The sequence below is a fragment of the Etheostoma spectabile genome, chromosome 8 (assembly GCF_008692095.1).
Source record: "Etheostoma spectabile isolate EspeVRDwgs_2016 chromosome 8, UIUC_Espe_1.0, whole genome shotgun sequence".
Classification (NCBI taxonomy): domain Eukaryota; kingdom Metazoa; phylum Chordata; class Actinopteri; order Perciformes; family Percidae; genus Etheostoma; species Etheostoma spectabile.
The window spans coordinates 35,652,864-35,665,817 of record NC_045740.1 but is presented as its reverse complement, the minus strand read 5'-3'; the positions used below and the strand labels follow the sequence as shown (position 1 = coordinate 35,665,817).

At 41.6% G+C, this 12,954-nt stretch overlaps 1 protein-coding gene across 10 annotated transcripts in view; it reads left to right on the top strand.

Annotated features, from left to right (window-relative positions):
• osbpl5 (oxysterol binding protein-like 5) overlaps positions 1 to 12,954 on the top strand; it is a 62,302-nt gene that overhangs the window by 32,124 nt on the left and 17,224 nt on the right. For 3 of the 10 annotated variants that reach the window (XM_032522736.1, XM_032522732.1, XM_032522734.1), the window contains 7 exons: positions 6,214 to 6,384; positions 6,621 to 6,688; positions 7,933 to 8,013; positions 8,361 to 8,462; positions 9,577 to 9,780; positions 10,796 to 10,880; positions 11,225 to 11,387. In XM_032522736.1, the coding sequence (XP_032378627.1) occupies positions 6,234 to 6,384; positions 6,621 to 6,688; positions 7,933 to 8,013; positions 8,361 to 8,462; positions 9,577 to 9,780; positions 10,796 to 10,880; positions 11,225 to 11,387 (854 nt within the window). In that variant the 5' untranslated portion in view covers positions 6,214 to 6,233. Of the gene's footprint in view, positions 1 to 4,251; positions 4,337 to 4,575; positions 4,733 to 5,864; positions 6,018 to 6,213; positions 6,385 to 6,620; positions 6,689 to 7,932; positions 8,014 to 8,360; positions 8,463 to 9,576; positions 9,781 to 10,795; positions 10,881 to 11,224; positions 11,388 to 12,954 lie in introns of those variants that run through there. The other 7 variants (XM_032522741.1, XM_032522739.1, XM_032522740.1 and 4 more) reach the window with 6 other exon arrangements.

Below are 12,954 nucleotides of genomic sequence, written 5' to 3'. Positions count from 1 at the left end.
ACCACAGTCCGCACACAACAAAGGGAGTTACCTATTTTAAGTAAGATTAAATGGGAAGTCTGGCAACATACAACCCCCCCACCTCACCCCTCCCCTCCCGCAAGACTCAGAATAGAACAACTAAACCAAACCACACATCCTCCCACAGAGTGTATCAAAATTAGTCTCCTTTTAAAACTGTAAAAGTTGACCTAGTTCTGCCTTCTTCGTGTCTTCTTAGAAACCGTATTTCCCATTTTGATTTACCATTTGTTTTTATTTAGTAGAGACATTTAGATGTTTAGAATGTCATTGAAAATGCCAGTTTCTAAGGCTACTTCTCCAATTTCTTAGGCAGCTGTGACAACTTGATGGATCTGGGACCATCACTTAAAATATTTCTATTGCCTTAAGGCATTTACTAGGACTGACCTAAGGCCAGTTTTATTGAGATGTTATTATGTAGATTTGGGTGCATAAACATGCCAGATACTGGGTGGCTTTGTCAATGTTTTGACCTGAATTCTAAATTCTTTCAGCCATGTTTTTGCATAGTATGGCAATCGCAGGGTCAAATTCCCAGTAATGTAGTTGTTTCAGTTAATTTTGTAGTGCCCATAGTATTTACTTTTGTAGGTTTTTAGAACATGGTCTTAGAGTATGGGTTAGTTTTTGTACATCATAATGACTAGAAAAAAACATAAATATCATGTTTTGCTTCTTCATTTCTTGATTGTGTTTCTTAGCAAGAGTTTACAGGATGGTTGAGTAGATGAAAAATGACACGATGCTTCTGATTTTTCTTTTTCTAGAACTAATGCAACGGAACAGGTGGCTGCTGTTAGGATAGAAACAATGTCTGAGCAATCCTGCAGCAGAAGCAGCGGTGGAAATGCACTGCACGTTTCCAAATGAAAAAACAAATGTCTGCTTCATCATCCCACCACATCCCCACTCTCCCCATTATACACTTTAAAGAGAAATAAGTGTGCTGTCTGCTACTGGGTGCTGGAGTGTTAATTGTTGCTGCAGATGCTGGTGCCACCCTATTGGTGTATATCTAGGTCATATGGCCATCCATTAGTCCTGTCCTCACTGGAGACGGGGGTTAACAGAGTTGGGGGTGCTAAAGGGAGGACAGATGGTTGTGATGGAAGGATGGAGTGAGAGTCTGGACTTAATGTATGCCATCACATTAGCAACAGCTGGCTTGATGTCTGTCAGTATTGCAATTTGCAAGACTCACACATAAGCTTAGCACGTACTCTGCAGTGTGCACATGCACACACAATGGAGTTTTTAGTCAAGACCACGTTTGTGTTGGTCACTTAGTCTTCTTTGAAAATTGAGATTATGATAGTGAGTACTGTTTAAGAATGGTGTCCTTCTGTACCTATTTTCTTCTCTATCTTTGTCTTTAAAATATTGATAGCTCTTGTGTCCAATTCTCAAAGGCTAGGTTTCCATTTTGGGGGTATTGTTAACTACGTATGTCTTTTATTTTTTATGTTATGTGTTTGTCAGAGACAAAAGTTAGTGTGTCTGCGTGTGTGTGTACTTGGCCGGCCAGTTTCAGCTTAATCAGATGCCTTTGACATTTTTTTAAATGTAGCATAGTGACATCATTCATGGCAGAACTTGTTGATTTATTAATACGCATATTATAATCCCATAGAGCTCCTGATAGTGCAGTAGCAACCAGCGGTGTGTTAGCTGAAGATGTATAACCAACCCTTCCCAACCTTTTTTTTTTTTACCTTAGTGGTCCCCTAATACTGTATCTGAAGTCTCTTTTATATAGACCTTAGTGGTCCCCTAATACTGTATCTGAAGTCTCTTTTATATAGACCTTAGTGGTCCCCTAATACTGTATCTGAAGTCTCTTTTATATAGACCTTAGTGGTCCCCTAATACTGTATCTGAAGTCTCTTTTATATAGACCTTAGTGGTCCCCTAATACTGTATCTGAAGTCTCTTTTATATAGACCTTAGTGGTCCCCTAATACTGTATCTGAAGTCTCTTTTATATAGACCTTAGTGGTCCCCTAATACTGTATCTGAAGTCTCTTTTATATAGACCTTAGTGGTCCCTAATACTGTATCTGAAGTCTCTTTTATATAGACCTTAGTGGTCCCCTAATACTGTATCTGAAGTCTCTTTTATATAGACCTTAGTGGTCCCCTAATACTGTATCTGAAGTCTCTTTTATATAGACCTTAGTGGTCCCCTAATGCTGTATCTGAAGTCTTTTTCCAAAAATTCAGCCTTGGTGCAGAATTACTGCCACTTGAGCCAGTCTCACAATGAGTATGTGCCATTTCTGAGTCTGTAGCTTCTGAGGATGAGAGAGTGGAGGGGGGGGGCAAGGTGGGGGCTGGGGGTGTGGCCTTGACCAACTGCCACTTTGCTTGTTTGAAAGCCATGATGTCTGAACCTTGCCCCTTATGACCTCATAATGGGCAAGGTTACTTTTGGCCGATAATACTATAATATATCGGTCAGATTCTAATAAATACCTAGTTTTTCTCTTTGAGGTGGTAAAATAAGTTAGTTGTATAGCCCCCCCTTTGATGTCTTCTTCCATTTCTTACATATTACCATAGTTTGTTGTTCATCTGATATTTTGTAACCAAACCCCTTCCACGGTACTCTAGTCACTTCCTTTTTTGGACCTAACTCATCCTCATAGTTAGACCAGTCAAGCATGCTAACAATATACAGGTTAGAACATGTAAACAAGTTCCCTTCCCGACATCTCGCTCTGTTTTCCCTCCCTTGTCCTCCCACTCATTTAATGATTACTAAAAACGAGCATGCCCCTTGGCCATGTGACAGCAAGACCAGTGCTTTCACCACAACAAGGTAACTGCGGGTCAGAATTTTTGTTTTCTGTCCTTCTCATAGTGCGAGGTCAGTGTGTGAAACAGGTATGCATGTTATTGACTGGCCCGGTGCTGCCCCCTCAGGGTTATCTATCTTATCTTCAGGTTGTTCCTGTCACTGGGTAAATATTGGCCTAGCGCCTTTGTAGCCTGACAGCAGTAGATGGAGTAAATGTTAGCCTAGCTTGGGAAACTGTAGGTGCTGTGTACAGTGAGCGGTGAGAGCCGAGGTTTAGCACCACTGCATGTTGTGTTTCAGTTTTAATAGAAGGTCAGTCAAAGGGAAGAAGGGCTGCTTAGAACAAGCAAAATGGGGCTTGAATTTCTCCTTGGATTCTCATTGGACCAGTTCCTCTCATGTTTTTTTTCTTTCCTTTTTAAATATATTTTGATCTAATGCGACTTGAAAAACTGAGAAAAAAAATAATGTTCTTCTATTTAGTGATAGACAGATTTTTTCCCATATGCGGCTGCAGCGTTTGCCGATATTTTTTCCCCGGCATTATTTACAGACGAGGTCCACAGGCAGCTCTGTGTTGCTGGAGACGCTACAGTTCACGTGTAGACCATGCACAAAGGACATTTTGTGATGACCCGATTATATCGGTCTTATAGTATAATAATATATTAGTAACATAATAGTCTTAAAATATGTCAGCAAGCAACGCATCATCACGGCTGTGTTGTAGATGATGACGTACGCCTTTTACCCTTGCATAGTTAACCGTATGCAGTGCACGCATCCAAATGTTGCACATTACACACATCATTTGGCTGATGGAGAAAAAGAAATCGGTCGACCCCTACTTCTATTACAGTGTTGCTCCTAGCCAGGTCACATAAGGTTAAAGGTCCCATGACATGGTGCTCTTTGGATGCTTTTATGTAGACCTTCGTTGTCCCACAAGCCGTATCTGAAGTATGTCTTAAAGGGGAAGGGTCGGCCGGTCATAAGCATGTAAAAGGAGAACGGTGAGAGTTTACTTTTCTATCAAGCAGCAAAAAAGTTTTAGCGTCAACACGATGTCGATGCTAAAACACGATATCGTTCTGCCCTACTCAGCGCAGCCCGCTCCTCCTCTGTTGCTGGGATTGGAGTGGAGCATTTTCTCCCTCCTTTTGCGCTACATCCTGTGCATGTGTAATCCTCCATTCAGTCTGCAGCAGCAAGGCACACACACACACACTCCCGGCCACGTATGCTCATCCACGAACACAGTTTCTATGCTTACGTCATTCAACAAACACCTCAGAAACACTATTGGAATGGCCTCCGTACACGCTCAACTGACAGACCCGCACACAATGACACACAAAGCATGTGAGATTCCACAGCCCATGCTTAGTCTAGACTGTGTAATGTGCTCATACACACTGTCTTTCTCCCAGCAAATCTCCGCCCTGCAGCTGTGATTGGTTTGTCCTGTCAGTCTCCATGTCTGCCCACATCTTGACCCGCCCTAGGGCCTGCACTGTAAGTGGTATTAATTCTCCATGTGTGTCCGTCCTGATACAGTTTGGCAGCCTGTTGTTTACTGTTGTGTAATGCTAAAGCTTCATGCTCTTTTCCATGCAGCCTGCAGCGCACTGAGGCTTCAGCATGCTATTTATAGACCTGCTTCACAAGGAAAAAAAAGGCTCCTTTTCAGGAAGAATAAATATACCTTTTCCCTTTCATATCTCGGTTGGTCATAAGCTGTCTCTTTGAAAGGACAAAAGAGCAAAGGGCAAGAGGAATAAATGCACAGATGTGATTGCAAGATCCAAAATGAGAAGGGAGTCAGGAGGCTGAGAGAATGAGAGAATGAGTCACAGAGGCAGGGTGAAACGGAGGGAAGCCGGGAGTGGTGTGACAAGTCTACGGACGGATGTGAGTGTGCTTGTGTATTTTTAATATTTGCATATATCTATTTGTAGAGGGAGGGTACAGTTTGTTAACCGCCAGGACTCCTCCAGCACTACATGTGGTTTCCAAACAACCAGCACTTTCCTCATGCACCAGTGTAATCACAGTTGAATGATGTGGGAGAGTCAAATGATGAATCAGGCTGTGAAAATGTTCTATGAATGAATTTTATGTAACACACACTTCTTGGATGTTGTAATTGTGGTCTTGTGGGCGAGACGGCTCTCGAGGCTGGGAGTCAGAGGGTCTTGTCTACTGTATGTGTTTGTGCATTGAAAGAAAATGAACGGGACTATATTGATCTGAGCAGAGAAGAGTGTGGCCGTCCAGACAGACCCAGGTGGTAACGGCCACGCTCCATTAACCTCAACGTTCTACCGTCAGCTCCGGTTTGCTGTGATCAGCTCTCCACTCGTTTGAACAAGCATAATGTTTAAATCTGTCTGGAAACAGCCGTGACCCTCAGCAGTTGTTAATAACACGCTTTGAATAGTTTGCCACTTGTCAATAGCTAGAGAGCTCAGTAGAGGAGAAAACAAGGCACGAGAGAGAGAGTGAGAGAGAGAGAGAGAGAGCGCAGAAAACAAGGCAAGGAGAGGCTACGTCATTGTGTCATTAAGAATTAAAAGTCTTGACACAGTTCTGTCTCTATACATGCAGACTTGTAGACACTATACTGATGTGTATCTTCTTTGTCTCCTTTATTTGGCCTAAAAACATGACTAATCCACCCACTGCTGCAAAATGAACGATCATGAAACTGCAGAGCCACGGTTTGATCCCGACCACATCTGCAGTAGTTGCATTTGTCCCATTATGTGCGCTAAAATATGCATCTCATTTGTTTATGGAATCCTTGTGGATTTCAAGGGAATGTCTGAAGAAGCAGCATTGAGGAGGCAAAGCAATTTCTGGACTGAATCCGGTTGATGCCGGCTAGCAGGGAGAATGGAGGAGTAGTGGCAATGGTGGTGGGGGTTTTCTTGGACAGTGAGTCTCTGTAGACAGAGTGACAGGACTTGGTGGGAGACGCTCTCTGTCGTACACACTGACAATGTGCGTTCTGAACGGCTTGTCACTGCCACTCACTGTGGTATAATGTTGAAAGGCTGACATGTTCTGGTACAGTAGGTCTTTGTTAGTGTTAGAGATGAGAGAAGGGGCGGGGGTCCAGACAGACCGATAGATATACACAAATAGGAGTGAGGGTTGAGGAGCTCAGAGTTAGTGACGCAGGAAGAGACAACAAGTAAGATCCTATTCAAAAGACGAAGAGCTACAAACACAGGGTTAATCACTTGTTTTGAAATCCTAATATTAGATGAACAAATGCATGCGAAAAAATCGTAATGTTTTTGATCTAATCCGAATTTTCTTTCTTCCATTCCTCTGTTTCCTCCTTCCTTTACAAATGTCCCCTTCCCTCCGCGCCTCTCCCCCTGCAGAGGACGAGCAGGTTGTCAGGATGAAGGAGGAGAATTTGTTCCATCGGAGGTTTTCTCTGTGCCCCAACGCCACCTCCCCACCCAAAATTGACCCCCGCACTCTCACCCGGAACATGTCTTATGGAGGAGAAGACGAGCTCTACAACCTCAGTCCAGGTAAAAGGACCAGAGGTGAAAGCTGTCAAATGAAATTGGAATATAACCAAATATGATATTTCAGTGATGGGGCCGGTCAATGTGTATGGATGGAAGCAATGTTGTGCTGTACTGTACTTATTCCATAAGAATCAACATACCGCAGCCTTGCTCATTATCTGCTTTTGACGCTGCCATGCTTGAATTGTCTGTCAGCCGGTTTATTTCCAGAGTGCATTTGTATGTGACTGTGTGTTGTGGGTTCCCACCAGACACAGACAGGAACGGTCTCTCCATGCCGAGTAATGAACTTAGCCCTGCCCAATCACCAGGCAGCAAGGTAAGATCAACGTTCCTGATTGGGCAGCTCACTCTAACTGACTTACTAGGTGAGCCCTTTTCCTTTTGTATGATATGCTAGCTTGCAGTGTTAGCAACCTGAACAACAACCTACAATTGTTTTCATTAAATATATGAGATGATTACCACCTTGGTTTAAACATTCAGTGCATTTGAAATGGAAACTAGAAGTATTGGTAAATCAGCACTAACAAATTAGGAATTAATAACATTTTTAGGTCATGTAACTGCACAAATGTAAGTCCTATAAAAGCTATGGGAATTGATATGTCCGGGCCATGGTGGGAACTGTGTCTTTAGCGCAACAAGCCATGTATTGGATCCAGACCTTCATTGTCCTGGTGCTGCCTGTGTTGTATTAGTCCTGGCAATCTGTTCCCATTCTTTAGTAATACTAATTAGGAGTGGTCAATGAATGTTTCCATTGGCAACAAGGTAATCTCATCTTGTCCACGCTCCTCTTGTCGCTTTGCCTCACCTCGCAATATCGCCTATTTATATGAGGAATAATTTACAGGCGCAGCTGCGGCTCTGGCCTTTTGCCCCTCCATCCTGAAAGCCCTTAAAGGACAAAAGGAGACTGAGCACATCCTTACCCTCGCATGTTGTCATTTACACAGAGTTGTAACAGTGTACTACACTTTTAAGTACGGCACATGTGTGGGCTCACCAAAAAAAATATTGTGAGTCATATTAGATTACTCCGTACAGAACAAGTGGTTATGTAATTACGTATCCTAGTGAAATCACAGTACAATTTACCACTGAGATTCCAATCTCTACTTATGATCAGTGGAGACCATCAAACAGTCGATGCCCTTTGATGTTTAAAGCAAGGAAGTTATTTGCTTTGTGGTAACAATACCAGAACTGCCTGCTAAGTTGCCTTTGGGACTGAATGGGCCACCCGCCTGCTTCATACATGGCTGATCAGATGAGCTACATGGCAACAGCAACAATTAAACCATGTGCTTTTCAAGCGAGTTAAGTCAGTTGTCTCTTGTGGCAGTACATCACAAGAGCTAACTGTGTGTTGTTCGCCTCATAGGGCTATGATCCTGAAAAATTTGTTTAAAATGCTATTGTGATCTTTAATCATAGGTTATTAATCTAGATTTGATCCGAAAAAATATATAGAGAAGTTGCAAAAGTTAAATCTCTATTTACCCTCCGCTTAATCCTCAATGACTCTCTCCTCTCCTCCCTCCTCCCTCCTTCCTCCAGTCTGAGTCCAGGATGTTTAATGGTGTTGAGAAGGACTGCCCCTCCCCCACAGAGAAGCTGGCCCGGAAGGAGTCTCTCAAGGTACATGTCACTTCCTTGCTTGAGACAGATGTGCCCAATTTTGTGCATTACTATGCAATGTGGAAATATCGTGTGAAGTGCATATGATTCTGCTCTTCAGTATCAATATGAGTCTTAGCTCGGAGTGATAAATGTTTTCAAACCTTTTGTGTATTTTAAATACTTACCCTTTTGTCTGTTTCAAATGATTAACAGTGAGTCATGTCAATGCTACCCAAAGACAACAGTGTGATTGCTACCATTCGTTTGACTCTTCTTCCACCTAGTGTTGGCACTCTTGAATCAGTCCTTTGATCCGTAACACTGGTGACTCATTCTTCTGTTGTTGTTGTTTTTCTTCTCCACAGGTCCAAAAGCAGAATTACAGGCAAGAGAAGAAACGGGCAGCCAAAGAACTGTTTAGCGCACTAAAGGATCCCAGTGTTGTCATTATGTCCAACTGGCTAAAGGTGTGGGGATGTTGTCTGTTAGACAGAGTGGTTACCTTGACACCCAGAATATTAATATCTCTGCAGTCACACTATTCAGACTTTGTATCATCTGTCATTAATGCCTTTTGTTAATTATCCACCTAGTAATTTGCACTTTCCCTGTTACAAATAATTGTGTTACAATGATACTAACCTACAGCTCATAAGGAATTTATGAAATGTTCAGTTCACAGTTTTGCTCCTTGCATCTCAATCCTGTACTTTCTTGTTATGTGCAATAACATTACATCAACAACCATATTTAGAAGGTTTACACACCCATGCTAAAGTTGATTAAAAAGAGGAATAAAAAAACATGTTTTGGAAATTGATCTTAATTCCTTAATTCAAAAAATTTAGGTAAATCCAACCTTTAAGGACATCAATTTTCTTTGTGAATGAATAATGTATTGTAAATAATAAATGCTATTCTTTAAAATACAGGAGGCATAAGCATACACACCCCCTATGTTAAATTCCCATAGAGGCAGGCACGTTTTTATTTTTAAAGGCCAGTTATTTCATGGATCAGGATACTATGCATTCTGATAAAGTTCCCTTGGCCCCTCCCCCCCCCATCGTCACATACCCTTCACCATATCTAGATATTGGCATGGTTTTATTTCAGTTAGCCTAATAGCTGGTTTGATTTGCATTGAGAGATGATCTTATGGAAAGTTCCCCATGCCAATCTCTATGTATGGTGAAGGGTATGTGATGATGGGGGGGGGGGGGGGGGGTTATCAGGATGCATAGTATCCTGATCCATGAAATAACTGGCCTTTAATAATAAAAATGTGCCTGCCTCTAAGGGAATTTAACATAGGGGTGTGTATACTTATGCCCCCTCTATTTTTGTTACAATACATTATTCATTCACAAAGAAAATTGGTGTCCTTAAAAGTTTGGATTTCCCTAAATTGTTTGAATTAAGGCCTTAAGATCAGTTTCCTTTTTTTTTTGTATTCCTCTTTTTAATCAACTTTAGCATGGTTGTGTAAACGTTCTCAAACCCCTGTATACACCCTTTTTGTGTTCCCATTATGTTCTGGTACTAAAATCCCCTCCTATTCCATTCCTTGTCCATCTTTAGATCCGTGGCTCTTTGAAGAGTTGGACCAAGCTGTGGTGTGCCCTGAAGCCCGGAGTCCTTTTGATCTATAAGACCCCCAAAGTGGACCACTGGGTGGGAACCATCCTGCTTAGCGCATGCAAGCTGATTGAGAGACCTTCCAAAAAAGACGGCTTCTGCTTCAAGCTCTACCACCCACTGGATAAATCCATCTGGGCTGTCAAGGTCAGACAAGTTTGTAGAATCACTGGCAATTTATAAATAACAGATGATCAAGTAGACGCCAGTGATCATCGTCAGCCAAGATCTAAATAAAACTGTTCAATCAACACTAGGATAATTCTACATTGTTTTCAACAGTAGTAGCATCATGTAACTCTGAATTAGTTTTTTGCAACATGCAAACAGAGGTTTGTCTATACAAACCCTGACTTTGGTGCCTTCTAATGGTAGCATAAAAAGCCACTGTGGCTAATAGTAATGCACATTCAAATTGATGTATGGCTACTAGTTAGAAATTAATTGGCATACATGAGTTTATCCAGCTAGCATTGAAGCTGTAATATTTTTTTGGGGGGGCTTTATTGTTGTGGGTATTTATTCAAATTTTGTTTAGCAACTTAAAATGGGTTTTACTTGCACTGCAAGGTTAAAAGAAAAGCCATTGTATATGTCAGGGGTCTTCAACAGGGGGTCCGCGGAGGTACTGCATGGGGGTCGCGGAAGTTTTGGTTGATTAGACTTTTTTTTATATTCCCCCCCCCCCTGCAATTTTTTCCACTAATTGAAATGTCTTTAAATAAACATTAACATGAATTCAACACACTGTAGTAAACAGATAAATGGAGGCAGAAGATGTCTTTCAGTCATCAATGCACACATGGCGCTATAGGACCAGTTTGATATAACACAATTTTATACAATATATATAATTAGGGGGTCCCCGCTCCATCTTGCCATCAGTTTGGGGGTCCTTGGCCTGGAAAACGTTGAAGACCCCTGGTATATGTAATTAGGTTTAATTTCTGTTCATTTTTAATTTAGTTTCATTTAGTTTTGTCTGTGCTTTATTTGACATTTCATTTGTATTCACCCAACAGTTTAGATGTCTTAAGTGTGTGTTACCCAGTTCAGTGCTCTATTGAGCGTATAACCCTTGAGAGAGCCATGTAAATATTTTGGTATATGACATCACTAAAGTGGCGTGAAGCGTAACTCACCGTTCCATCCGTATGCTCAGGGTCCCAAAGGAGAGAACGTTGGCTCCATCACGCAGCCGCTACCCAGCAACTACCTGATCTTCAGAGCAGCGTCTGAGTCTGACGGTTAGGCTTGTGTGTGGTTGTTTTGTTTGAACATTCTTAGGTTAGGTTTCTTTATTATTGCCTAAGGGTAAAATTGATGTGGAGACAGGGTACAGCAGACCAAGTAATTGTAGTGCTTCTGGTGAATTGTGTTTACGGGCAGAATTTAACAATAATTTAAAAATACATACTGTTTATTGATCCGCAGTGGGGAAATTACTTACACTTTACACTCTGTTTTTGTTAGAAATCACTACACACAGGCCTGAAATACACACACACACATACTCAGGACCTATTCATGCACAAATGGAGAGATGTCAGAATTTATTCAAGGCGTCTCTAAAATATATCCGTTTCTCCAGGGCGATGCTGGATGGATGCCTTGGAGCTGGCTCTCAGCTGCTCCAGTCTCTCCAAGCTGACACCCAAAGGCGGGAAAGAAGGAGACATCAGCACGTCTTCCGAGTCCTCCCATATCCTCCACCTGCTGCAGTCTACTGCACTCACTGATGCAGAGCTGCTACAGTAAGTACAACACTCACACAGCTGCAGACACTGAAAGCCTCTCACGTATCATTTATCTCCATCTTACATTTATTAGTTGTTGTTATTGGGTGAATTATGTTTCCTGTAATCACACTCCCAAGTTGTTGCGCTTGCCAATTCCCACACAAGACCGTTGGTTTTCTGCCAAACACATTTATGCTGTTATTTATGTAGTCAGAAATTCACAGATGGTAGGTCTGAAATATATAGTCTCTGCGGTTTCTGGTCAATTTAGAATAACAGCTAAGGAACAACGGGGTGCACCATCCTAGTAAAATGTTGGTTTATTTGGGCCCTGCCACATGTATTTCATTACTTTGTGGTAATGACTGAACTTCTACCATGGACTCTGTAACATTTTTTGTGGAAAATAAATGCCTTGGTTACCTTGGCTACCTTGTTTCAAGCCATTCTAGCGTGGTATAGAAAGCCTGCAGGAAGACTCAGCTCCATTTGTGCCCGTTCTCATTAGTATTCAACGAGCTAAGCTACTTGACTCTGATTGGCTAACAGCTATCCAATGAGAGCCTGTCTATCAGCATCCTTTACCCAGCTCATGAATAGTAATGAGCTCAGGCAACATGATGTCAGACTGACCAGCTGTTGTGATTGGTCTGATTTCTCCTCTTATTTCTTTTCAGTGGCTAGAGCTGACAGAGGAGGTAGCAGTTCATCTTCACATTCACCACATAACACACACACACACGTACAAACCTGACATATTTAAAAAAAGAAAATGCGACTTTAAACTTTTTATCATGCAGTGCCAGACAATTTATCTTGTGTTTACATACATAAACACTTTTTACAGCTGGTCTCAGGGAACTACCTCCTGTTTGCTATTGTGTTAGTTTAATTAACAGTTACACACTAAATACTTAAGGTACATGCTCATGCATGGAATTTATGAATTTATACTTTAGGTAGGTTGCATTAAAAAAACTAATTCATGTAGACATTACTCTGTCTGGTTTTCCCGAGACTGTAACATGAAACCATACCAACCACTAGTTAGATGCAGGTACTGTATATACACAATCAAGGCGCTCATAAATATGCAGTAAAGAGTGTGATGCTGTGACATCAACTACAAAGACAGGGACAGCATGAAGGAAAAATAGGTGATCCTGCTATTAATAATCATCTTCAAGCCTTGACTATAGTGTTTGCCCAGTTTCCCCAAGCAACCAGCTTTGGACCATGTGATCTTGTCATCTTGTGGGAGGTAGCTACTGTCGCCACTGTGCTTATTGTAGCTAACTTAACCTAAAAATCCATTACTCTGCAAATGGAATCCCAATGGAATACACTTCTGCCAAAATTAGCCTGTCACTGTTTTATTTTGCTTTAGTGGCAAAGCTGTACAACACGGGTCATTAATTATGGTCATTAAGGTAATTACAGTAGTTATGTGTATACAGTATATACTGTATGTGTACTCATGCGTTTGTGCGGGTGTGATGCATAGAGAGAGAGAGAGAGAGAGAGAGAGAGAGAGAGATTAGTCATTTTTAATTGATAACCTGTGGCGGCATATGATTACATG